The sequence below is a fragment of the Amphiprion ocellaris genome, chromosome 2 (assembly GCF_022539595.1).
Source record: "Amphiprion ocellaris isolate individual 3 ecotype Okinawa chromosome 2, ASM2253959v1, whole genome shotgun sequence".
NCBI classification, from domain to species: domain Eukaryota; kingdom Metazoa; phylum Chordata; class Actinopteri; family Pomacentridae; genus Amphiprion; species Amphiprion ocellaris.
The window spans coordinates 23,388,085-23,412,567 of record NC_072767.1 but is presented as its reverse complement, the minus strand read 5'-3'; the positions used below and the strand labels follow the sequence as shown (position 1 = coordinate 23,412,567).

The 24,483-nt window shown below is 38.9% G+C and overlaps 2 protein-coding genes across 2 annotated transcripts in view; both read left to right on the top strand.

Moving 5' to 3' along the window:
• Positions 1-2,389: 2,389 nt before the first annotated feature.
• Positions 2,390-10,602, top strand: r3hdm4 (R3H domain containing 4). Its single transcript, XM_023291638.3, has 8 exons — positions 2,390-2,549; positions 4,111-4,268; positions 4,664-4,785; positions 5,228-5,345; positions 5,427-5,512; positions 6,007-6,092; positions 7,345-7,400; positions 7,948-10,602. The coding sequence occupies exons 1-8, from the start codon at positions 2,506-2,508 to the stop codon at positions 8,049-8,051; spliced, it is 774 nt and encodes a 257-aa protein (XP_023147406.1). The 5' UTR covers positions 2,390-2,505; the 3' UTR covers positions 8,052-10,602.
• A 3,375-nt stretch (positions 10,603-13,977) lies between these two features.
• arid3a (AT rich interactive domain 3A (BRIGHT-like)) overlaps positions 13,978-24,483 on the top strand; it is a 50,989-nt gene continuing 40,483 nt past the window's right edge. The window contains exon 1 of the mRNA XM_023291636.3: positions 13,978-14,297. The gene's annotated coding sequence lies outside the window, so the exon portion shown is untranslated. The remainder of the gene's footprint in view (positions 14,298-24,483) is intronic.

The following is a 24,483-nucleotide window of genomic DNA, read 5'->3' as shown; positions in this document are numbered from 1 at the left end:
GTTTTCTCCTTTAATGAGTCGACTCTTCTTGTGCTTTCAGACCAAAGAACTACAGACTCTTCACAACCTGCTCAAACTCTTGGTACAGGACCTCACCACACGGGTCAAGAAGGTTTCCGTCTCATTTCTACTCTGAAGCTCACCTTCTCCTGCTCAAACTGCTGACAAATGTTTCTGCTTCTCTAAAGTCTGGTCTCCAGAACTTCCTAAAAACTCTCAAAGCCTCTTCTGCTGCAGGTTGCTTTGTAGAACTGTTCCAGAAAACCTCACTAAACCACATGGAGGGGCCTCAAGATAGTCGTCCAAATGAAACCATACAAAAACCAAACTAGCACAACCCAAACGCTAAAGTCTCCTGCAGCCTACCAGAGAATCTCTGAGAACAGAGAATCAGGACAGGAACCTTCTGGACAACCAACGTGGGTTCTCAAAAAAGAATACAGAATGTGTCTGACCAAAAACTTCTAAAGACTCACTACAGCCAAGATAAAGACACAACTGCACCAAATCTACTAATCACTGCATACATTAACACCATGTGCTAACTGTGGCTAAAGAACCTCATTTACCAAGACAGCTATCCAGTACAAAGCCCTAAAACACACCAAGAAACACATTAAAGACGATTTTACTGCTGGAAGCTGCAAGCCAACGCCTAAAGAACGAACTAAAGCAACAGAGCCAAACCCGGTTCAGTGGTGAAGAGAAGCAGAGGAAATGTTTGTCTGCAGAAAAACAAAGCAGGAAGACACTGAGCTGCTCAGGTGTTCCTGATAACACTGAGCTGCTCAGGTGTTCCTAATAACACCAAGCAGCCACCTGGACAGCCAATAGGAACACAGCTTACTGGGAGTCCAGAGGGCTGGCTTAGTGAAGGAAATTTAATTTAAAGTTGAAGCAGAAAGTTAATAAAGAAAGTTGAAAGCCACCTTCTGATACCTGAAATCTCTGAGTTTTCTCACAAAGAACACCTGAACATGTCAAACTGGCTTCATAGTAGAACCATCATTGTAAAAACGTCATAGTATGGTGTGTTGCTCAAAAAACATTAGGACCCGGCTGTCAGGGGACAAACATGTAAGAAACATGAGAACAGAGAGAACCCAACCAGTAGGTCACAGTTTATCATCCCCCAGTCATCTCCTGAAGTCCATATGGTGAGAGACATCAGTATCTGGTTGTTCATTTACCAGAGGATGCTTATAATCATGCTGATGTGGTCTGTACTCTACAGTATTTTAGTGACTCAATAAATGCCTAAGTTGGTTTTTTTTTTTAATGCTTTTCAGTTTTTAATAAACATTTAAGAGCCTATATGTAATCAATAAATGGCCTTTGCCTATCTTAAGAAAAACTCACTCAGAACTCTGATATGTTAACAGTACTAAATAAATCAATAAATACATGCATACACACATAAATAAGTTAATACATTAACTGTTAAGATAAGATTTAGATTTTTTTTTTTTTTTAAGTTGTTTATGTTTTTGCAGAATCCAGTATTACTCACTGGTTGGTCATTACATTTTATTAGTTTGATTTCACTGTTTAAAATGTTGCCACCTCTTTTTAGACAGAACCTGTGATAATAAAACAATACAAAATTTTTAGTTCCGTGTTAATAAAGCACTTAAAGCTTTAAGTATGGCTAAATGCTTTTTTCAGAATTAAATATATCACTCCTTAGGTGGTAGTGGCCCCAAGTTCAGTAAAGTTGGAAAGATATTCACAGATTCAGACTTCCAGCATCAATAACTCATTAGATATAGGTTGTCAAAACATAAACGATGCCTCTTTCCCATTGTTGCAAGGCAGACAATGTGCTACAAGCCCAGTTTGATCAAAAGTAGCTGTCTTTCAAGCTACAGGAATAACATTGGTGTCTATGGAGTGAACAGGGTCCGTCTGCAATTTGCAAAACCGCTGCAACAGTAAAGAGAGACAAATATTCAATAACTTCACTCTTATACATTGTAGTGTCACTAAAATCACTGCAGCCTTCAACTGGCTCCTGTTGTCAAAGTGTTTTAACAGAAATGTAAATGCTGTAATTTGATTCTTTTAATGAACCATGTAACTTGAATGGATGTGATGCTGGTGTGACCACAGTGGACACGTCTGATGTTGCTCACAGTGGTTCAAGGGACGCTCAGGGAGTTTGTGTGTTTGCTCAGACTCATGAAAAATTACAGGGAACATTGTTTGGGACTCAAGCAGTTCCTTCTTTTACTCACTATCTCCCCAGCCTTAGAAAAAAAAAACCTGTTCACACGGCACAGATGAGGCTGAGGTACACAGGAAATGTTTGGCTCCATTGTACAAGTTTGGGTAAACAGTTTTGTGGGTTGCCCGGTAAGCCATACGCTACAGCGCATGTGTCGAAGCCTCGGGTATCAGAGGACCATCACTACCTGCCGAACACTGTCACTGTTTTAACTTTTGTTTTTCCACTTTTCCTAAACACACAGTCGGTGGGACCTTTCCGTTAGTTTTTGCTTGAATAAGATGGTCGTTTTGACAAATAGCAACAATGAAGAGCAGGATTATATGTGAGTGAAACACACTAGTTCTGTTACGAGAGCAAGCTAGTTAGCGTTAGCCGGAACTACTACTGAGTGTAACGTAAATAGCTAGCTTTAGCTTCGGGTGTTGTAGTCGCTTTTCGCTCGACTCAAATCCTGTCAGCTTGCTGTTTAGCGACATATTTTGGCAAACTTTCATTTGCTGGTTTGTTTAACGTAGACATTTGGGTTTTAACGGGCAGTTTAACACTGTCCTTGTTAGCATTTAGCATCTAACTGTTAAGCGGACCTGTTCATGTTGGTTGGTGAGGCTTTAAATCACTACAGTTCCGCCATATCACGGTGTTACTACCAACATATTTAGCTGACAAGCACTGCTCGTACTCAAATCATGTCCACCTTTCATTGCTTTTTGGTACAATGCAAAGATCAAGTTGCAGAGAGGACAACATATGTTTAAAGGGCATATACTAAACATGTTGTAAAACCTGTATTTAGCCATCTGCTTGCTTCTTAATGTCAAGTTTGCTGAGGTTTAGACGTCAGAGTGACATTTTGGACACACCTAGCTAACCCAGGCAGAGACTACATCATATGATATAGCTGATGACCTGCAGGGCACAGGCTAAAAATTGCATCAGCTGGCCAAGTTGGCAACTGAGAGGCAGAAAACCCAGCAGAGGCGGTCCTCACACAGCACCCACTGACCTACATCTGAGGCTGCTGCAGGATGCTCTGCTTCAGTTAAACACTGCAGAGACAAACCAGAGGCAGCAGAGAGCAGAAAGGGAAAAATATCCATCCTACACAAGCTGGTGATCATCAGCTTCCATCACTGTCTGATGTATTCATCCTATCTGTTATAGATTACACTGTAACATTCAGTAGTTATGCTGTAAATAAGCGCTTGTTGGCTTCAAAGCAACAATATTTGGACCGGGCAAAGTAGGAACAGTTATACATTGACGTGAATAAGAAGTAGGTCACAAAAATCTCTCCTTCTGTACACTGTGTGCTAGATTTTCTGACCTGTAAATGCTGTTCACATCAAAATCCAAGCTGGAATGAAAATGGAAATCTTCAATATATCTTACTTTGGGCTTAATATTTCTGAAGTATCTGAACTCTTAACAAAAAGGTCATTGTTCAGTGTCCTTACAAGAAATACTGTGATTTCTAACAATTGTTTAAATTATGTGATTCTTCACAAGTTGTAATCATGTACCCTCAATTAGGCCTTAACAATATTCACAACAAATCAGATGGTGATTATTTGACTGATGTGGCAACATGGGTCATGATTTTAGTTTGAATGGTAATTTTGTCATTTCTTTTCCACTAAAAAAAAAAAAACATAAAAATGAGGATTTTTGCTGTCAAGATTTTTTGCAAATTTTTTAAAATTAAAAGCAGAAATAACAGAAAGACCAAAGAACCAGTATATGGAGCAGTTTGCAGAAAGTGGCTTAACTTTCTCTTTTAACATGTCAAACAGCTCACATTAATCAGATATGAAGATCTAGTAATTTCCCTTAAGGGCGTGAGACTAAATTCAAGTAACTTGATATGTCGTCCTTTATTTTCCCAGCCTGATAGAGGAGCGGAAGTGCTCCTCACTGCCCAGCTCTCCTGCCAAGCGAGTATCTCCTTCCAAAAGGAAGCAGTTCTACATCAACCAAGCCATCCGCAACTCTGACCTCACTCCTCGGGCCAAAGGCAAGAAGAGCCTCCGCCGACAGGAGAACAGTAAGCTCTGGTTTCATGTGATCAGATTAGAAGATGCTGGTTTCCACTGCAGCCTGAACAATGCTTGACAAGCAGTTAAAGAAGGGGTACTTGCCGTTCATACACATAATTGTCTGTTTGCTGCGTCAGTAGAAAAATTCTTTCATGAAGCCTTTCATGGCTCCCAGGAGTGAAAGATGAAGCCTGATAAATTAAGCCAAGTGAAGTCACTTGTGCACACATGAACTTTGTGTTGAAATTGCAAATATAGTGCCTCCAGCAATGAAAAATAACATTTTCAATAAATACGCTAAAAATGTATGTCCAACAAGCAACACTTCAAATCCATAAATCTGTCCCTAAAGTTTTGCCATATAACCACCGTCACTCTGTTTCTGCTCTCCTCTGAAAATCAGCGCGCTTTCTAACTAATCTGCTTGAGAAGGATGAGTGCTCCAAAGATGATCTGGAGGTCTGCAGTAACCCGGCCATCCCATCAATCTTCACTGAGGCCTGCACCAACGGAAACTACATAGAGGTACACGTCTGCCTCACTCATCAGTGACCCTGGGTGTAGATTTGACATCTTCCTTTGCAGGACCAGAAACCGTTTAGGGACAGACGCATACAGTCAGCTCATAATGTCCTTAAAAAAATGTTTTATGTACTATGTAAGTAATTGACAGCTCCTACATGAAATACAGTATCTGTGTTGATCCTCAAGAAGCTGCTTTAAAAATCAGTTTTAAAGAAATGTAAACTGTGTTGGTTGTTTCAGTCCTGAATTGGAAATCATTTGTTTTCAGTCTTGGCTGAGGTTTTGTTTGTGCCAGCCTGCAGTTTGTCAAATTTCATTAAAAAGTGTTTGTTGGCTTTGGAGATTTCTGAGTGAATAGTGACATTCTCATTAATTTTTTTTTTTTTTTACCAAAGACATAAGTTTTCAAACTGACTTGTTATTCATCGTCCTGTTGTTTCAGCCGTGGAATGACTTCATGAACTGCTCCGGTGAGGAGCAGGAGAGGCTGCTGTCTCTGCTGGAGCTGGAGGAGGCCAAGAAGAAAAATGCCAACCGACTCCTCAAGGACCAGAGGAATGGTGAGTGCTCAGTTTGTGTTGGTTGGCTGGCTGCTTGTTTACGTGTGGCTGTTTGGCTGACTGTCATTTATCTCTCCACAGTAAATCCTGCCTTCACTGCTCAGGACTGCTTCCAGCGAATCGATCGCAGGCTGCGAGCAACTCTGAAACGGAAACAAATCCCCATGGTGAGCTTCATCTTTTCTTCTAAACTCTCACTGTGCTTTAAAAGTAACCATTTAATCACTGATAACTGCTTGAAGACACGTTAACCTCATGATTTCTGTCACATTTTTACTCATCTCTCCTCCCTTTACGTCTTTTGTTTCTTCTTTTAGTTACTTTGTTTTCATGATTAAGTATTTTTTTCTTTCTGATAAAATTACTGAAAATTGTGAAAGACTTCTTACATCTTAATTTCCTAGAAAAAAAAAGGGGATTGTCTTCAAATTTCAGATTTTGTTCAATAATGGTCCAAATCCAGGTAATCGGAATGTGAATTTGAAAATGCTTTTGCTTCTAATTGTTTTGAATGATGGAAGATGATATACAAACACGTGAGAGCAGGAAGGAATGGTTAGTCACGGAGGCCCCCTGCTGAAGTTCAATGTTTTTTTCAAGCACAAACCCGGAGATTAAACCTCCTTCCTTCCACCCACCCTGTTTTCTTTCCTCCTCACAGGGAACGCTGGAGGTTCTTGAGGGAAATCTTGTGAGCTTCTTTAATGCTCATCCTCACTCTGTTTACACAACCAACCTCACCAGCAGGTAGAGATTTTCCTTCTTTAACAATTCTATAATCTTCTTTCTAAATACTTAGAAGGTATTACAGAGTCTTAAAAAGTATTTTGTACGTGAGATTTTTTTTTTTTACGTGTGGAGATACTTCAGTTTGAATTGCCAGAGTAGGTGCTTTATGACTCATGATCTGGTGGAGTTCACTGAACTTAACTTGCAGTGAAGAACAACAAACTCAGAAGTGGAAAAACAGCTCGGACAGCAGGGGGAGCAAAACAGAGTTAATTAACTGAACTGACACATTATTAAAATTGAATAACAATGATGCAGTGCATAAACACAGTTCCTGCTTTTTGCTTTTCTACGATTATTATTTTTCTTCCTCAGTTACACTAGTGTCTTGATGTGTCATATATGAATGTCTTACAATGTTTGAAGTGTCACTGAATCACTGCATTTTGATATTGACACCATAGTTATCGTTAGCAACATAGGGCTATATTATTACATCATGAGTTACTCTGTAATTCCACACCCTTTGTAATGTAGGTAAAAATGTATTCAGAATTATTGCTATCTACTGATGATTTATTGTTCAAAACCAAGTTTTAAATTGAAGTCTATGTTTATTTAAAAGGTCTTACAAAGGCTCACATTTAACTTGATGAACCCTGCAGAAGTACATTCAGAGGTTTCCAGTACATAGAAACAAATAAATTCTAAGTTTTTGAAAATGTACATCAAAGGTCTAAAAATGTGCAGAAATGATATGTATTAATTAATACATATGGACGACGTTTTAGTCTGTGTGCTCAATTTCAGCTGTCGTTCTTCAGCAGTGATTATGATAAAGATGTAAAACCACAGCATGGTGCTTTGGTACCTGATACGCCTTTAAACTCATAAATGTGTTAGACAGACTTACTTCCTGGATCATCTTCCGTGTCTCATCAGTGCCTGAAATAACAAAAGCCCACCTACACAGAGCTTTGGATTACATTAACACACTTTAATGTCCTGAGCCCCTGACAGGTATGCAGGCTGAGAGGCCAGACTGATGGATCCTTGCTGTGTTTCCCCACCTGGAAAACCAGTTTATATTAGATTACATGAAATCTTTAATGAGCCACACAAAGAAGTGGAGTCACTGCAGTAGCAGTAAAGCAACACAAACAAAAACAAGATGTCATACTGAGTTTAAATCAAGTTGATTGTAAATGATTGGAGGACACCGAAGAGGGGAGGAGTGGAAAGTCATGTTTCTGTTGTGTTTGTGATTCAGCTTTGAAAGATTGCTGCTTCACGCCATCTGCCAGTATATGGACCTCGTCTCTGCAAGTGAGTAGAAATAATGCACAGCTGATACGTTGAATCAATGTTAGTCAGAGCGTTCCACCATAAATACAAATCCTTTATAAACAATTTTTATAATTATAATTTATAAGTTAATTTTTAAGTCTGTTTTTTGTTTTGTGGGGGAAAAAAAATCTCATTACTATGTGATTTGTTCAGAGATGTATTTTCTGAATTAATTCTCTATTTAAAAGCAGTAATGTTACCCAACTGTTAAATACATGTGTGGTGGTGTACTCTGAGTGGCTTCTTCTAAATGACGGTTCAATAAATACCAGGAAAAACGATCAATTTTGACATACGGATTTCGAAAAATTTTACAAAAAATACCAGCAGGCAAAAATGCTATAGTGTATCCTAGCATAACTGAAGAACATAAACAACTGCACTAAAGCTTTGGACATTTTAAAATATTTATAGATGCATCTCTGTTTACGTAATCCTGTTTGTGTAGCCTGGTTGTACTGACAAAGTCAGTATAATGTGTTTGGGTCACATGAGAGTGATCACAGTCTGTTTGTTGGACTTTCAGGCACCGACTGCAATGGGTCACGTCAGACTGAAGTAGTCAACAAACAAGAAGAGTTTCTGCCTCCTCAACATCTGCTGTCTGCCTACCTGGAGCAGATGTGCTGAGACGATCAGGATCCGCTTCCACATTTCCTCCACAAGATTCTGCTGCAGGCAGGAGCTCTGTGAGATGTAGATATGATGTGCAGTCTGTATGCAATGTCTGTAATGTCGACTGACCTCAGCAAGTGGAGCGGAAAAGATTCCTGCTTCCATTTTCTCTGGTTGGTCTCTGCCTGTAGTAAATTTTCAGTTAATTCTATACATAAACAAACCAGAGTTCATCATAGCAGGGTGTAAGAAGTCTAAAAGTTACATATCTTAAAGTTACATTTACATAAAAGCATGCTAACTGTAGGCTTGTACATTTGTTGGAGTTAGCGTACAACTCTTAGCACAGCATCTGAGGCTGATAAAGTATAACTGAACCTGATAGAAGTCTGTCAAGCTGTCCTGAAGTAGCCACTGTGCACAGAATAACCCTTTAGCTGTTGGCTACTTGATCTCGCCTCTCACACCATCCTCAGGCAGAATTTCACATTTTCTGCCCTACCGGTGAAGATTTAAAAGCAGCAGCGATGAAAAAACAGATTTTCATCCACCGAACTATGCTTTCTGTTGTTACAGCATCACTGAGCTTATGAATACAATTACTTCCCTTTCCCAAGTTTTAGGGGTTACTCATGCAGATACAGTGATGACCACTAGCTCTTTGGGACAATGTAAAAATAACGTCTTGCAAATTACACTTGCTGACAATGATTGAGAGTTATTTATGAGCTGCTAAACCTCAAAGCAGGAGGTTAATAAACAAGTTGGCTCATGCTGTTCCTTTTCATAATGCTAACAAAAGAATTTCACATAGTCAATGTGAAATACTACTTTATAAAGGCACAAATGTAAAGTAGTAATGTCAGTCTAAATTTTCTCAAGTCTAAAATCTATCACAGCTGTCACAAGTAATGAAATGATGATTCTTTAATGAGTTTAATTTCTAAATTATGTCAGGGTAACCAGCTGCACATCCACCTATCTATAAGCTGCTTCATCCTGTCAAGGGGGTAGTGGTGGACTAGATCGTATCCCTCTTGAGTTTTGGGTGAGAGGCAGGTTAACGGCATCACATCACTTCACACTTGACGAAGAAAGCACAGTCTATACCGACAATAATACCTAAAAATAATAGAAAATTTACTTTATAAGCTCCGAGATCTGCAGCTGTGTCTGTGTTATAAGGAGCTTGTAGTGCTGATAACAAATCACAGTGTGTAACGGACCACTCTTAGCTGAAATCCATCACTTCCTGAAAGATTCGTCTGTAGGATTTGTAGAAGTAGTGAGGTATGAGGCATGAATATTAGTAGTGTTTCTATATGCACACACATCATTCATCATAGATAAGAAGTAAGTGTCTTTTGATATTGCTTGGGATGTAAATTAATTCACAATCATTTGTATTATGTAGAAGGAGGATCTGCCATGAGAATTTTTAATTTTTAAAAAAAATAATTTATTTCTGCATTCTTTGTCTCTGCCTGGTACACCAACACCCTGTCTATACTGGACGTGCTGTAGTCGTCATTTAGCAAACGATGCACGTACAGTTTAGCCAATTATACTGTCTTTATCAAATAAGTTACAGCTGTGAACCAACTGACTTTAACAGCTGCCACAGGCTTCATGTAAAAGTCTGGTACACGTTAAGCCCAGTAGCTGCTGCTGTTGTGTTGCTTCTTTCACTGCACGCTGGTGTAGACAAGGTGTCGGTGTTTCTTTCTATAACAGCCACTGTTCAAAGATAAGGAACTATATTACTGTTAGAAACTGTAAGTGTCAAAGTACATGTAGATGTATTCAAAGATTTTTCTCAAAGCGCACAGTGCTCTCTCAGTTTACACATAACTACAACTTTTACAGCCTCTTTTGTGCATTAATATGATTTAAAAGTATACTGTATGCAATAGATGTGTTACACTGACAGAAAAACAACAACATTTTAGGCTTTTTGATGGTTAAAAAAACCCACTGAGCTTCGACTCAAGTGCGTTTCATCTCAATAATAACATTTACAACCCCAGAAAGCACTTCTGCCTTATGAACACAACTTTCTGTGTTTTGTCTGTACATATATTTCTACATTTGTACTTTACAGGATTTTGGAAGCGCGTATCCAGGTTATTTAAAAATACAAACTCTAACCCCTAGTTTCTTTTTATGCTGTCGTCGACAGTGTAACAAAACTTGACATCTTGGTGCATTTTGTAAACAACCAAAGTTTGTGTGTTTGTTGAGTGGAAATCCAACTTCTCAGGCTTTCAACTTCTCACTTTGAATGTCACGTAGTGATTTCACATGGTGTAATTTTCTGTGTACTGTATCCTCTCTTGAGATGAGATTGTTTGGATTATGTCCATCCCAGCACCCTGGGGCGCTGCCAAATTTTTAAACAGTAGAAGTAGTCGTGCTGTAAATATAAAACTTGATTAACGGAGTTGTGCCAACGTTTGGATTGAAAATGCCTAAATAGTCTGAGAGCTTTATTCAATTAACTGAGACGTCTTTATGTATACATGATATGTGCGTATTTATAATTATCCCTATTAAAAGATTTAAGATATTTTTTTCCTCTTTTCTCATGTCTGTGTGCTTTTTACTTCAAAATGCGGTCAAGAAGCCAGTAAAAAAAAAAAAAAAGTTTAAACGACTTTGATAAAATAATAATAGAGAAAATTATTAAGCCTTCTTTGGGGTGACTGTTACCATATGATCTCTTAAAACAGTTGCTCTATAAAGTTTCAAATGCTTAAGTACATTTGAAAGGTCTGTGGCTTTGCTTTGACATTTTCCACTAGATGGCACTACAGTACAAAGAAACACCTATCATTAGCAATCACAAGATGCATTATTTCTATTTACTATAAGGGCTCTTTGCATACATGGTTTTTTGTTGTTTTAAACGCAGGAAGTATTTGCTTTCACATCTTGTGATTTGTTTTTCCCCAACCGACAGATATACTACCAGATAATGTAAATACAGTGAACAAGTTGGGTAAATTTGCAGGAAGCGTGTTTGCTGCTGAAGATGTATGAAAATCTGCACCTTGAGAATCATCAAAATGCAAGAAAACAAAGAGGCCAAATTATCATCAGTTAATATGTGGTTTCACAAGTGTAAATGTATGAGCAGCATTGTTTTAAGTACTCTATTTCCTTTTCATTTTGTGTTTACTTACTTGACACTGTGCATTGAGGGTTAAAATAGTTCTTAAAATTTCAAACAGAATATTTTGAGGAATTTGTTCCACAGTAAAACATAGTTTATGAGCTTATTATGAAAGCATGAGTCAGAGATGAGACATTAAATCTATTAAATACACAACCCAACTATTTTCAGAGAGTCACACAAAGTCACAACAGTCAGTAATTACATAAAACAGAAATACTAATTATTATTAATAATAATTAACCTGAAGTGGTTAAGGCTTTATGTTTGTGTCTAGTTGCTTAATTATTTCTAGAACTCAATTTTTGGTTCCAACTGTTTTTTGTAGTTGTTTTTTTGAAATAGCTACATCATTGTGGCTGTAAAGGTAGTCATTTCCTGTGTGGATCCCGCCCTGGCAGAGATTCATTTAGGCCGAAATGCATCAGTCGTCTTTAATTATTTTGGTATCACGTGTGAAATTATAGCTGTCCTCGCCACAGAGGCCCATTTGATTTTAATTTCATCTCTCACTGTGTTGGGGCAATGAGCACACGTCTGTGCTGGATCCCGTTTCATCTGATGAGGCAGATGGAGGATCATTTTACTGTTTTAAATATCTCGAGCTCTTTATTTTAGTTAACAGCTGCAACCAGCTACCGACCAGTCAGCACTCATGGCTCGGTTTTTTTCCAAGGGTAGAATCATACGTGGCAGCAGAAAAGGTGGTCAGAAGCTTTAGGAAACTGTCTGCAATTCAGACACGAGGACAGAAATGACTAGTTCATGCAGCAGGTTTATTTAACTGTGGCTGAAGGGCTTATTTTCTTTTCACGTAGTATAAATTAGCATTTTGTCCCCCATACTTTTTCCAATTTGAATGCATGAGTGCTTTGTTTACATTGTGGTTGATCATTTTTCCATTGTCTGCTGTATTATTAATGGCTATTTCATATGGGGGTTGTTGGTAGGTAATACCTAAACACTGGAATTCTGAGCACAAAAATGTGTGCAATTTAAAAATTTAGGGCATCTAGAACAAGGATCTGTTCTGAATGGTTTATATATACTAACATAATAAAGACGTTCAATATGTTTAATTCAGTTTCTTCAACTTCAAGGTAATGATGAGGGTTAATGATGAAAAACACACAACAGAATTCAGGATTTTCAACATTTTAGTGTCAAATACAACATTCAGCTTCCATCAGTATGGCGATATCGCATGATCTCGTGTTTAGTGGTAATAGATTTACCTCACTGTAACTCATTCACTGAGCTGACAGAGCTCCACATGTGTTCTGACAGTAAGTAGTTGGTGTAGGTGAGTTCCTCTCAAATGAATCGACCGCTTTACCACCTTCACAATTTCAAAATGAATAGACAAGCTTAACGGAATAAAATAAAATTGACAATTTAGATCAACTAAATGAACCGCAACTGTGTAAAAACAGTGATATTTAAAGCCAGGTAAATCTAATTACTTGATGTAGTTTTGACACCAAACTGTATTAATTAACTCTCTGCCAAGGGACCGTCCATAAATATCAACACAGAAACCAAATAACAATGGAACAGTGTTTAGCGCCTAGTTTTTTGTTAAATAAATGTAAATCAGACAAAATAGAATTTATCTAATTTATATTGTAAAAATGCAAACAAAAGAGTATTGAAAAACCAATGGTGAAAGATAAATGTATAGTCAGTTGCTTTGGAAATTTTAAAAAAGTATTCATGCCAAAGTTTAGAATAAAGACCTAAAAACAAATATTTTTTCTACTCTGAATGTACATTTCTGTTTGTGAGCCCTGTAAAGTGAAATATCTTCTACTTATGTCCTCTCCAGGTTATAGTTAGTCAGTATTTAACCAAAGCAGGATTTTTTTCCTCCTAAAGTTATTCAATTTGAAGGATTTTTAGAGGCCAGAAGATGCAAAAGTATCAAGTATTTAAAGAGAAAATATCCAGCCATAATGTGTAGTGCTGCAACAAACGACTGGTTTCATTATTTGAGAACCTGCACATTACTTTGCTGTTTAATTTCTTAATGAATACAGTGAAAAATGCTATCCATGGTGGTCAGATTGCTTGATTGGTGTGATCTACAGTCAAAAACTTCAACCTTTGTGAAAGTTTTTATCACACACAAAGAAGAGCAGCAAAAACTACTCATTTGATAGCTCTGTTAAGTTAGTAGCAAACTATTTCTGATTATTTCAGCGATAATTAACTAACAATTTATGTAGCTGTTCTTTTCCTTTTCTTTGTGTCTCGTGACTTCTTGGTGGTCCAGACTATATTTTACACAGTTTCCCAGACAATCTGTAAAAATAAGTGTGTGTTTTTAGTGGGCTCTCAAGAACAGTTATTAAGTACAGTTCTGGGGTACTTGATGCTACTTCTGGCTTCAACCACATCTAATCTCTTGCACTGTATTTATTCAAGCTTTTAAATACCTACAATAAGCATTAAAAAAAAACAGCAGACTGTATTAAACCACTAATTTGCCAGTACTTTTCTTTATCCACGGTTACTTCTGAGGGGGCGTCCTTGATTTCAAGTTGTACGGTTACTTTTATTTCACTTGATTTATCCATTTTTCCCCGTGGAAGATGAAAACGTGTGCTGAGCTGTGCATCATGTGCGGGAGGCTCCTCCAGCTTCTCTGGCCCCGCTCCCAGCCCGGTTTACAGTTCACACCCTGGCACTTACCGACATCCCCTGCTGCGGGGGGTGGGGGTGCTGCTGATTCAGAGGTTAGGAATTTGCATCTGATGGCTGTTTGTCAACCAATGATGTGACTGTGCAGGCCGGAGAGTCTCTCCACGCCTCTCTCGGTCTGTCTGTCTGCCTGTCTGTCTGTCTCGGAGCGACGCTCAAACTCTGAAAACACAATTACACGCCGAGGCCGAGTGCGTGGATATCATGCAGTCACATGAAACCACTTTATTTCTAGCCGATCAACACACGGACCAGCGCTGCTCTTCGTCGCTTCGGTGCCGTTTTCTCTGCGTGTAACCGGAGGGGGGGAGACTCGGGACTCGGAGGCGGACAACAGGAATGTTTCTTCCGCTTCCAAAGAGTGTCAAAACCGAACGGAAGCCGATGTGGTAAGTTATTATTTCTCTCCTTTTTTTTTTAAACCTTTGCTTTATCAATGCCCGCGCTGTCTTTTTGAAACCCTCTTCATTTGTTTAGCTTCCTTGTTTTTCTCCTGCTTCTGTTTGTCACTTATAGCTTTTTTTTTTTTAATCGATACGACATTATCAAACGGTCTGATCGATAGCCTATTGCAAAGGTAGCGGATGGACGCAACTGCCGTAAGTCAGCCAGCGAATGTCTATTAACCTACGCCGAGTGGAAGGGAACTACTTTTCATGCAAAAATTGATAAAAGAAACGGTATTTGGCATTTTTTAAGCGGGTTTCACGGATTTCTCGCCGAATATAGTGTGAATAAATAATAAAAATGAGGCTGTTACAAGCTAGCATTGTTTAATGCCAGCTAGTAGCCGTCCAGCCGTATTAAACGTTCACATTCTGACCGTTAACTTCATTTAATGCCACAAATGTGTACCAACAACTTGGCCCCTTCCTTTACTTTATATTGCAAAAAGAAGATGATTTACAGTACGAGTTTTCGCTACAGACTCAAAGCGGATAAACCACTGTGTTTGCTCATTAAGATTTGTGGGCAAAAAAAAAGCTAATTAAAGCGATGCTGATATGATTTTTGCTCACTGTGGTGCAAGCGGCGCGTCATGTACAAGTTGAACCCACCATTTTACTGCGCCATTAAACATCTACTCTGTGATTGTGTAACATTAGCACATCCTATTGCCCTCTAAGTTAGATATAAAAGCCAGTTCATGTGACAGCATGTACAGCTGTGCCTTCACAGAAAGTTTAACCTGCCAAAATGTCACGTTGGGGGTCACAGCAGAGAGCTGGGTGGCTTTATGAATGAATTTGAAGCCAGTTTGTTGGTTTGTTTATGGTAGTTGCTTTGAAAAGTGGTAACGATGAAGCAAACCAGGCCTAAAGACAGCAAATGTAAGTCCTGTTCAAGAGCACAAGAAACAGTCAACACGTGTTTCGAAGACATCTAAGTGAGATTTTCGCAGAAGTTTGGCGGCTGTTTCAGTTTCTCTCAGGTGAAATCCCTCAAATTGTTTTTTCTGGGGAACAAAAGTGGAGTAGGTGGATAAAAGAGTGTGTCAGCATCTTTCTGTGGCTGAGATCGAGACGAGTCAAGTCAAAACATCCACAAGACAAGTCCAGCATGTCAGGGGAGTGACCTGGACACAATGAGTTGCCTTCAAGTCCTCCAGCAGGGTGGTGGGAAAATCCACTGTACATAATGAGCCGTGTATTCCTCTGCATGACGTCAGCGGGCATGAAAAGGCCCAGTAAACTTCTCATCCTCATAGGAGCTCAAGAGGTCTTCGGACTGCGTTTTGTCAGTAAAGTCTGCTTGGTTATGTGAAGCTGACAAAGCTCGCAGACACAACCAAAACTGCATGGCATTTGGTTTGTGGTTCGTGTTAAAGTTTCTCACCAATACGTGGGGGTGGGGGAGCACAGGAAGGCACAGGAAGCAGGTTTTACTTTAAAGCCACGTATAGCACTTTGTCTTAATGACCTTAAATGTGTATGTTCTAAAAACAGTCATTAAGGCAGGGTTCAGTGGAGATGGTCTCATCTAAATGCAGCTTCACACGCATTGCCATTCAAAAATAATACGATCACATTTTAAAATTTCAGGATTTTTGTTGCAATCATACAACATGTTGGCCCATATGCCTCCATTATGAAATGCTCTTTGTGTGCTGAAAGTTTATTTTACGATAAGTACTCCGACATAGCTGCGGTTCGCAGTAGTGTCACAAATAGATTAGGACATGAGATTTTGAAACCTGAAAATGTGAAACAGAAAAAAAGCAGGATGAAGTTTGAGGTTTACGTTTAGATTTATATGACAAGTGAATCTGTAAAGTGTACTTTCACACGAAACATTTTTAGGCAGGCAGGTTGTCCTCCGTGACAATATGCATGCAACTTCTTTTTGTGTTGTGGTTGACACCCATAAAGAAAGCATGAGAGGCTAAAATGCAGAACTTTGCACTATTTTTTTTTTTTTAAAGCTTCTTATCACACCACAGCATGCTCCAATCACCTCTGAAAAATTGCCACACTAATGTGTTTGGTCCAGTCTGGCATATGGTGTCCTCTGACCGGCACTGCCTAACTGCACCAGGCTTTCCAGTGGGGAGAAATACTGTTGCGGCAAGCGAGTGGGGTGGGGGGCATTTACGTTGTGATTGGCCCATAGTGAATTAGAAACGTATGGCCAGCGATCAAGTTCAGGTCTTAAAAGGCCTCCCTTTGCTTTTGCATAATGTTGACTGGAGCTAATGAGTGCACTCCTTGTTATAAAATGTGGTTTATGTAAAGATGTTTTTTGTTGCTCTTGATTGGAAGAACTAACAAATAAGTTGTGCTTTTGTAGAAATTTCTGTCATTTCCCATCAAAGGGACATGTTGAAATAGCAGCAGGCCTTGATATGATTGATCAGTATATAAAACTGACCCTTCACATGTTTTTGATATTAAACTGCCACAGTTAAAAGCTGCATTAGTTGTGTAGGGTAGGTTTGTAAAGTAGTACAGCTGTTGAAAATGAACATCTATGTATCACTTGATCACCTTATTGCAAACACCTAGTGATTGCACACATTTTAGCTTGTCAATATTGACCGTTTTAGACTGCTGTTGGCATTAGCTGATGTAAACATGAATATGTCAATATCTAAAGTAGTATTATCTCAATAAAATGTTGTTTGCCTTGAAGGAGTTTGTTCTGTAATGGAAATAAACCTTCACTGAATAATCAATAGATGTAAGAATATATATTTTTTAGGAAAATTAAATTAATTGAAATTTAATGCAGTGCTGAAATTGCTGGTCATCTTGAAGTTAATCAAAAACTGCTGTAATAATCAGCCGTAATCAATCATTTATTAAGAGGAAATGCCAAGTACTTAACAGTCTGTCCTATTTGAGAGGTTTTACTGCCGTTCTTGTTATTGCTAATTGACTACGTTTGGGTTTTTAACTATTGAGATATATATATATATATATATATATATATATATATATATATATATATATATATATATATATATATATATATATATATATAAAAAGTCCCAGTAAGTTTTTTAAACTGGGCCTTTATTTATTTATTTTTAACTGTTACAGTTCCTTCTTTTGAGACTCATTTGTAGCTTACCACACTGTTTTTCAAGCCATTGAGAAACTCCCCTCATATCATAACCCACTATCAGCTTGATATTGGTGTTGCTGTGGGTGACTCATGTATTGCTGCTCAGCCACCGGCCACATCTGTCTTCCCATAGCTTTGGTTTCTGATGATGTGTCTACAGTCTGTCTCACTCTTGACATTGTGTGCTCCTCATTCCCCAGAGTATATTTGCTGTGCCTTCCTTTTTATTCACATGTAAACTCTTCTCTAACCAACTGTGTGTTGTAGTCTGTGCTGAAACCCACTCAGGTTTGTGTTGTAGTCATGCTCAACCCATGTAATGTCAGAGTTGTGCTCACTCTCTGAGGGATTTGTGTTGCTTGTAGATTCACACCGCACTGCGTTTCAGTTTGCTCAATGAATAAAGATGAAGGGCTGCTCGTGTTGTCATTTGCAAGCAAAAGTCCAGACAGTTTCCTGTCATCACAGATGCATGGTCTGAGCCCAAGGGTGTTTGAAGAACATTTGGAAGCAGCAAGTGTATTATGCAAATAGCTTGCAGAGTTTGCCTCCGAGCATCACGGCTGAGTGAGCGGCAGCCACTGACAGTTGGCCACTAAACTGGTTAGTGGCTGTGAATTAATGACAGACAAACATGTTCAGACAAGACAGACAGGTCTGACCCCTGTTTGTTTTCTTATTATCAAACTATAATGCTTTACAGGGTTGTAAAGGCTGTTTTTTTTTGTGCTGTCATTCTGTTTAAATCTCCCTTCAAGGCTTAAGGGTGTGGGCTTTGGCTTAAAGGCTACATTGTGTAGCTTGTTTCAGTCATAACCCACCTGTAAGTATCAGCATGGTTTGTGTTACAGTGAATGAGAGCGGCGTCTGCACACCACAAGTTTTCCTGCCATTAAAGTGGGAGGCGGTGTGGCTTGGCTGCCTTTCAGCTGTTCTTGTGCCAAAAGCTACTTTTCTGAAGGCCCTGTACGACACGTGGGGCTTTAACTGTGTTATCCAGCCAAAAAATGCAGGAGAAAAAAAACTTCACAGGTTACTTCATTCCTTGGGCTGGAGTCATGGGGGAATCCCAGCAGGGCTGACGGTGACGCAGGCGAAAAGGAAGGGTCTGAGGTTTTGGGATGCCCTGCAGTTCCTGAACCAGTCGGCTTTGTGTATTCAGTCAGCGGCTGACACTGAGTTCAGTGGCAGCCACTGTGATCTGCTCCAGTGCTTTTCTGCCTGGATACCAGCACACAGCTGCAACATGCTGTCATGTCCATCAAACCTGAAGCATTTGTGCTTTATATTTGTATCAGCTGGCACCAGCCGCCCACCCAAGTAATCAAAAACTAATTAAATCAGAACCATGTCTCCTGTGAGGTGATGAAGCTGCCAGTTTTTATTAGGCAGAGCACCTGCACATGAAACTTTAATCCACATATAACATAGAAGTGACAATTTTAGTTCTGGATGTCTCTATCTACAGCGCATAGAAGTCTTTATCTAAGATTTCCACTCATCCATTGCCTCTTTGCAGACAAAAGACTTGATTGTTAAAGATCACAATGCAGTGACGTGACTGTAGTCACCATATAAACCAACAAGTTAATCCAGTTTTCATGCCATTCAATGAAAAATGCAAACCCCCTACTCCACCTCTCCCACACCAGACAAACTATCATCATGCCGTCAGTCTAGAGTTACAATAGCAGTGCACCGCACTCTGCGAGCTGCAACATGCCGCCTGTCTCCTGAATCTCTGTTTTTCATGGCAAAGTCAGTTTTTACACAGGAATTTCACTTAGTAGCTTGCTTGAAAATAACCCTGAAAACTGCCCCAAATCACTCAGCTATAGAGGTGCTTAAGTAGTTTAGTATTAACTAAACAAATGATTTAATATACCATTTCCTAATTATATACTGTACTAGGAAAATAATTCTCTGTTCAAACTGACTGTTTGCTCTGATGGGAAGTTAATAGATTAAGGAAATAAAAGAATAAGCAGAAATGTGCAGAGAATGGACACAATAGCAGCTGTGCACAGCTAAAACAATTCTGTTCAACCATGCACATCTATTCTATCATGATTTGGTTCTTCACCTTCTCCCTAGATTTTATCAAAAAAGTGTTTTTTGAACTGGTGGTCGTAACCACACAAAGTCAACAAAAAAAAGTGTGAACACAAGCAGGACTGATTTGAATTATGCCAGAACAGAGTTATACACAAGAAAACGTGATGTTGCTGGTTGTTTTACTACAGTAGTGAGTGCAATGGCTTCCTTCAAGAATGGCTTGTGCTTCCCCACCAGAGCTGTCATCACATGAGATTTATGTTTGCTCCCATAATACTACAGTCTCCATGTGAAGCTGTAGGTAGGGTTGTAACATGGCAAGGTCAATATCCACCAGTGAGGCGGCAGATATAACTGGCAGCAAACATTTCAGCTGAATCAGCTGAGACTGTTTTCATATAACTACTCAGTTGTAGAAAGAAGAAGTGCTTTCATATGGCAGAGTTAAAAGCTTTTCTCTACATTTTCCCTGCAGGCTGTTTTGCCTTTAAGTAGCGCTTATCTAACATGCATAAATATATGAACTTTTCCACACACAGAGAACATGTTGTTCGTATTATAATCACGAGCAAAGCATGAGAACAGAATTAATTTCATAGACTGTTTTGATCAACATAGTCACACATAGCGGATGTCTTGTGCCAATGTGCAATTTTAATATTTAGTACAGGAAATGTTTCCTCTAGTTTTTTCCTCCTATTTTCAGCGTGAAAAGGAAGTTCCTAAGACAAATTCCCAAACCCTCAAGAGTACAGTATTGCCCACTGCACAATGCCCATTGCATTGCTGTACTCTAAACTGCTTCACATCAGTCGGTATGCTAGTGGTGTAATTCCAATACACTCAAGGTAAAGTACTCTAAATAGTTCAGGCATTTAAGAGAAGAGAAGTTAACATCAAAGAAATACTTGAATCCAGACTTTTCCTATTTATTTGAGCAAACTCAAGAGCACTGCTAATCATAGATACAGCAGATAACTTGAAGCCCTGCTTGCTTGCATAGTCAAATCCTGTTACTTGATAGATGGACACAGATTTCACTGCTGAGGAGCGGATCACTGGATTATTTTTGCTATATGCCCACTTAATTTATGGCATAGCTGGGGCTAATCAGATTTGGCTTGCTGTATTGCTTGGGCTTGCTGGAAGAGGTCAGTGGAAAATGCGTGACCAGCCTGTGCGACACTTCCTCAATGATCTTGTTGTTGGTGCAGTGGGGCTCAATGGAGCCTGTGTTATTGCCTTACGAGGTAATACTGCAAGGAATGTGAGAGAGGGACGCATAATCAAGACCAGCACCACTGACCGACTTCTTGCTTTTATGCTTTTTTTTTTCCCCTTTTTTATCTTGAAATGATCATGAGTGGCTACTGTTGGGCTACCTCCTTTGCTCTTACTGTTTGCTGATGCTTGTAAATGCTAACCTGTGTTTATACGAAGCGTAAAGGTAGAAAACAAAGCTATTTTAAAATAAAATTTCTCAAATCTGCAAAAACATTTACAACTATTTTAATTTAATAAAATGCTTGTTGAACTAGATTTTTTTATATGTGTCCTTTGTGTTTTATTCAGTTCAGATTCAGGCTATGTCCACACTAATATGTTTTTATTTTTAAACGCAAAACATCCAGAAAAGCGTCTTTGCACTGTTAAAGCTCAGTGCCGTCATTTTTGTTGTTGCTCTTTCTGTTCTGCTGAGGTTGATCAGGGACAACTGGGGAATTTGAAAGTTTCCTCACCATTCCTCAGGAACAAAATGTAACTTAACCAGGCAACAGGTCTTACTGATTTCATGGAAATCTGGCACTCCCTGTAGGGCTGATAACGCCGCTAGAGGTGCCAGTTGTAGCAAATTGCTCAAATATTAGCTTGTGCCTACACATATAGGCAGTAATAAAATGGAAAATTAACTATCCAACAGCTGTTAGCTTGGACAAAAAGGTCAGAAATGCCTGTAATTCGTTAACCATGTAGAAATAACCACTGATAGTCAAGCCCAATGTCTGTTTTCTTAGGTCACGCTATGGTGGTGTGATGAATCAGGGAAGGACGTGTAGCAACTGATAAGACCCAAACAGGAAGCAACGTAGAAGTCTGCGTGATTGTTTCCAGAAGTCTCAGTTTTTACCTGTTTAGACTAAAACGCAACTCTGGATGGTTCAAACTATACAAAATAATAGCATCAGCTATGTCTTTCAACATATTAGTGTGAACGTAGCACCAATTGTGACAGTTCAGTCTGGCAGACTGTGGTTTCATGTTTTTGCCAGAGGAAGAGCTCAAAGCTGTTAATTGAGGAAGTCATTTCTTTCTGTAAATCCACCAATATATAATAGCCAGATTATGTATATGAAATATGTTAAAATATTTATTTTTATGTAAACTGACATTTACTCAAACACGCTTTACCCCCCTCCCCGAGACTTTTAGTATCTTTAATTCTGTGAAAAATGAAAAAAAAAAAACAAATATCAAAATCTTCCGTAAAAATAATCCTCTAAGGTGAATTGTTGGACATTTAAGGACATTTAAACTGGGCATGATAACAACTTAATTACAGTATGTGTAAAGCTGCAGTGAATAAAACGTAGGTATAATTACGATGTATTTGTGTAGTGTTTTGTGCTGAAAAAATAACATATTCAGTTGTTAGGATTGCTTGAAATTTAAAAATGAACATCAATGTTAAAAAATTGAGACAAATTATTCAAGCACTACAGGTCAAGAAACAGCATATGTAAGTTTTTCCAGGAATGTATTTGCAGATAACATCAGTACAAAGCCTGTTTCTCTAGTAACATAGTGGTATATACACACTGACACACGATGCATGACTGTGCAGAGTGATAATAAATGTGCGTTGATGTCAGTTGTGATAGAAATGTTCTGCAGATTACAAGTCTGTTTGGATTGAGTCTTTTATTCAAAACAGGCGTAGCATGAGCATCAATACGATGCCTGATTTGATAAAGAAAGAACAGGACAGCATGTACCACCTACAGAAACTCAAACTGAAACAGCTCATATCGAAGGAAGACAACACAGTATCATCCACACTGATTTACATGAAGTAAAGAGCAGACACACCAGCACGGGACTGCAGATGGAAAGTAGCTTAAAGCTAACTCTAGTGCAATACATCAAATGGAAACATTTATGTTTAATATTGTACATGGTCCCTTTTTAAATAAACTGATAATAATAAAAGCTCTCGGCATCAGAAATGGAGACAAAAAGTGGATTACCACTTTAAGAATCTGAATCTCTGATTTCCAGTCAAGCAGAACAAACAGACGCTGATTTTAATACCTAGTTTCAGGTCTCACAAAGACTTCACCCAGCTCATCTCAAACCGCATGGCTCTATCAGGCAAAGAGGATTTCTGCTAACAGTACATAAAAGGAAATGAAGTCTTTTATTCCAAATGTCAAACTGCAAGATACATAGCTGCACTGATGTTAGCTCATGAAAACAAAACCCCCCACTGAGGGCAAACCCTAGTGTATTAATGTGTGTTTCTCTCTAAGAACTTCACTTTTTATTGCTCTTTGTGACACATGTTGGAAACACCATGTGTGCCTGTATGAACTGTGGCCTCTGTGCTCAGCTGGGTTCTCAGGAAGAGGCAGCAAAATTGAATCACTGCACAAAGTTTTGTGCTGTCAGACAGCTTTGGTGCTCTCTGTTGAATATGTCTCACACATTTTGCATGCAGCCATTCGTATATGTACGTATGTAGGTGCATGTGTGTGAGGTGGTGTGGGTCTCTTTATCTCGTTGGAATTAGACCCTTAGCTCTCGTTCTTATCACTCTGTCCTGTTTGCTCAGGCCTTGCAATCTTCCACTTCTCAAATGTGGGTTTAGAAAAAAAAAAGAGGATTAACCCGTTAGCTCTCGTCATTTCTACTTGATCCTTCATTCAGCCAACTGCCGAAGTTTCAACGCCAGTGGCTCCTCCCCGCCCCGCCCCCACGCATGGGCTCTTGCCACCTATGGCAGCAGGTGGTCCCTCTTTAGCCAATTAAGGTGTTAAATGAGACCTAAGGGTCTTATTGTCCAGTATGTAATTTGAGGGATTTCCTTTTTTATGTTTTATAATGGCAATATGTGGCTATTTGTGAGCCAAAGAGAGGAAGTGGTCTTCAGAGTGGAGTGTCTTTGAGAGCTGCTTCGAATTCAGTGCATAGCTTAAAGACATGGGTGCAAGTATTCCCATGATTTACTCAGGTAGAAGTAGCAATACCACACTGTGCCAATGCTCTATTTCAAATAATAGTCCAGAAGTGCAAGCATCAAAATATGTTTTAAATGGCATGCATTGAATGGCTCACTTTAAAATATTTGCAACTAGATAGTAATCATTGTTACGTCAATGTATACGTCATCTTAATATATAATAAATGTATTTTGAATTAATTTTGAATTCTTAATCCCACTTTGCTGAATGTACAGTAAATGTAGTGGAATAAACAATACATTTGCCTCTGAATTGTGATAGCATAGAGATATAAAATTGTAGATGAAGAATATATTCAAGTAAAGTACAAATACCTCAAAACTGCACTTAAAACTAGAGTGTAGAACTTTTACATGTAAATCAATGTCTGTTACATCCAAGCCCTTGCTACATGAGTTCACACAATCCAGGTGAATCTCTGTATATCGCAGTAAACAGAGTTTTAACTCTGCCTTCTGGGGTGGCATTCCCATGCTTTAGAGAGTCAAATTAAAAGCTTCTGATGCTCCAGATAAAATGGAAATTCGGCCGTTAGAGGAAGGGTTACAGTGATTCCTAATACAGTGCTTGTGTAATCACTCTCACAGCCAGAAGGGGTTCTGCACTGCAGATTTAAGTACAGTACTTGAGTAAATGAATCTAGTTGCTTTCCATCAGTGGTCATCAGGAGCATACTTGAAACTGATTCTCAGGGTCTCAAGATGTCTGGTAAGTCTGT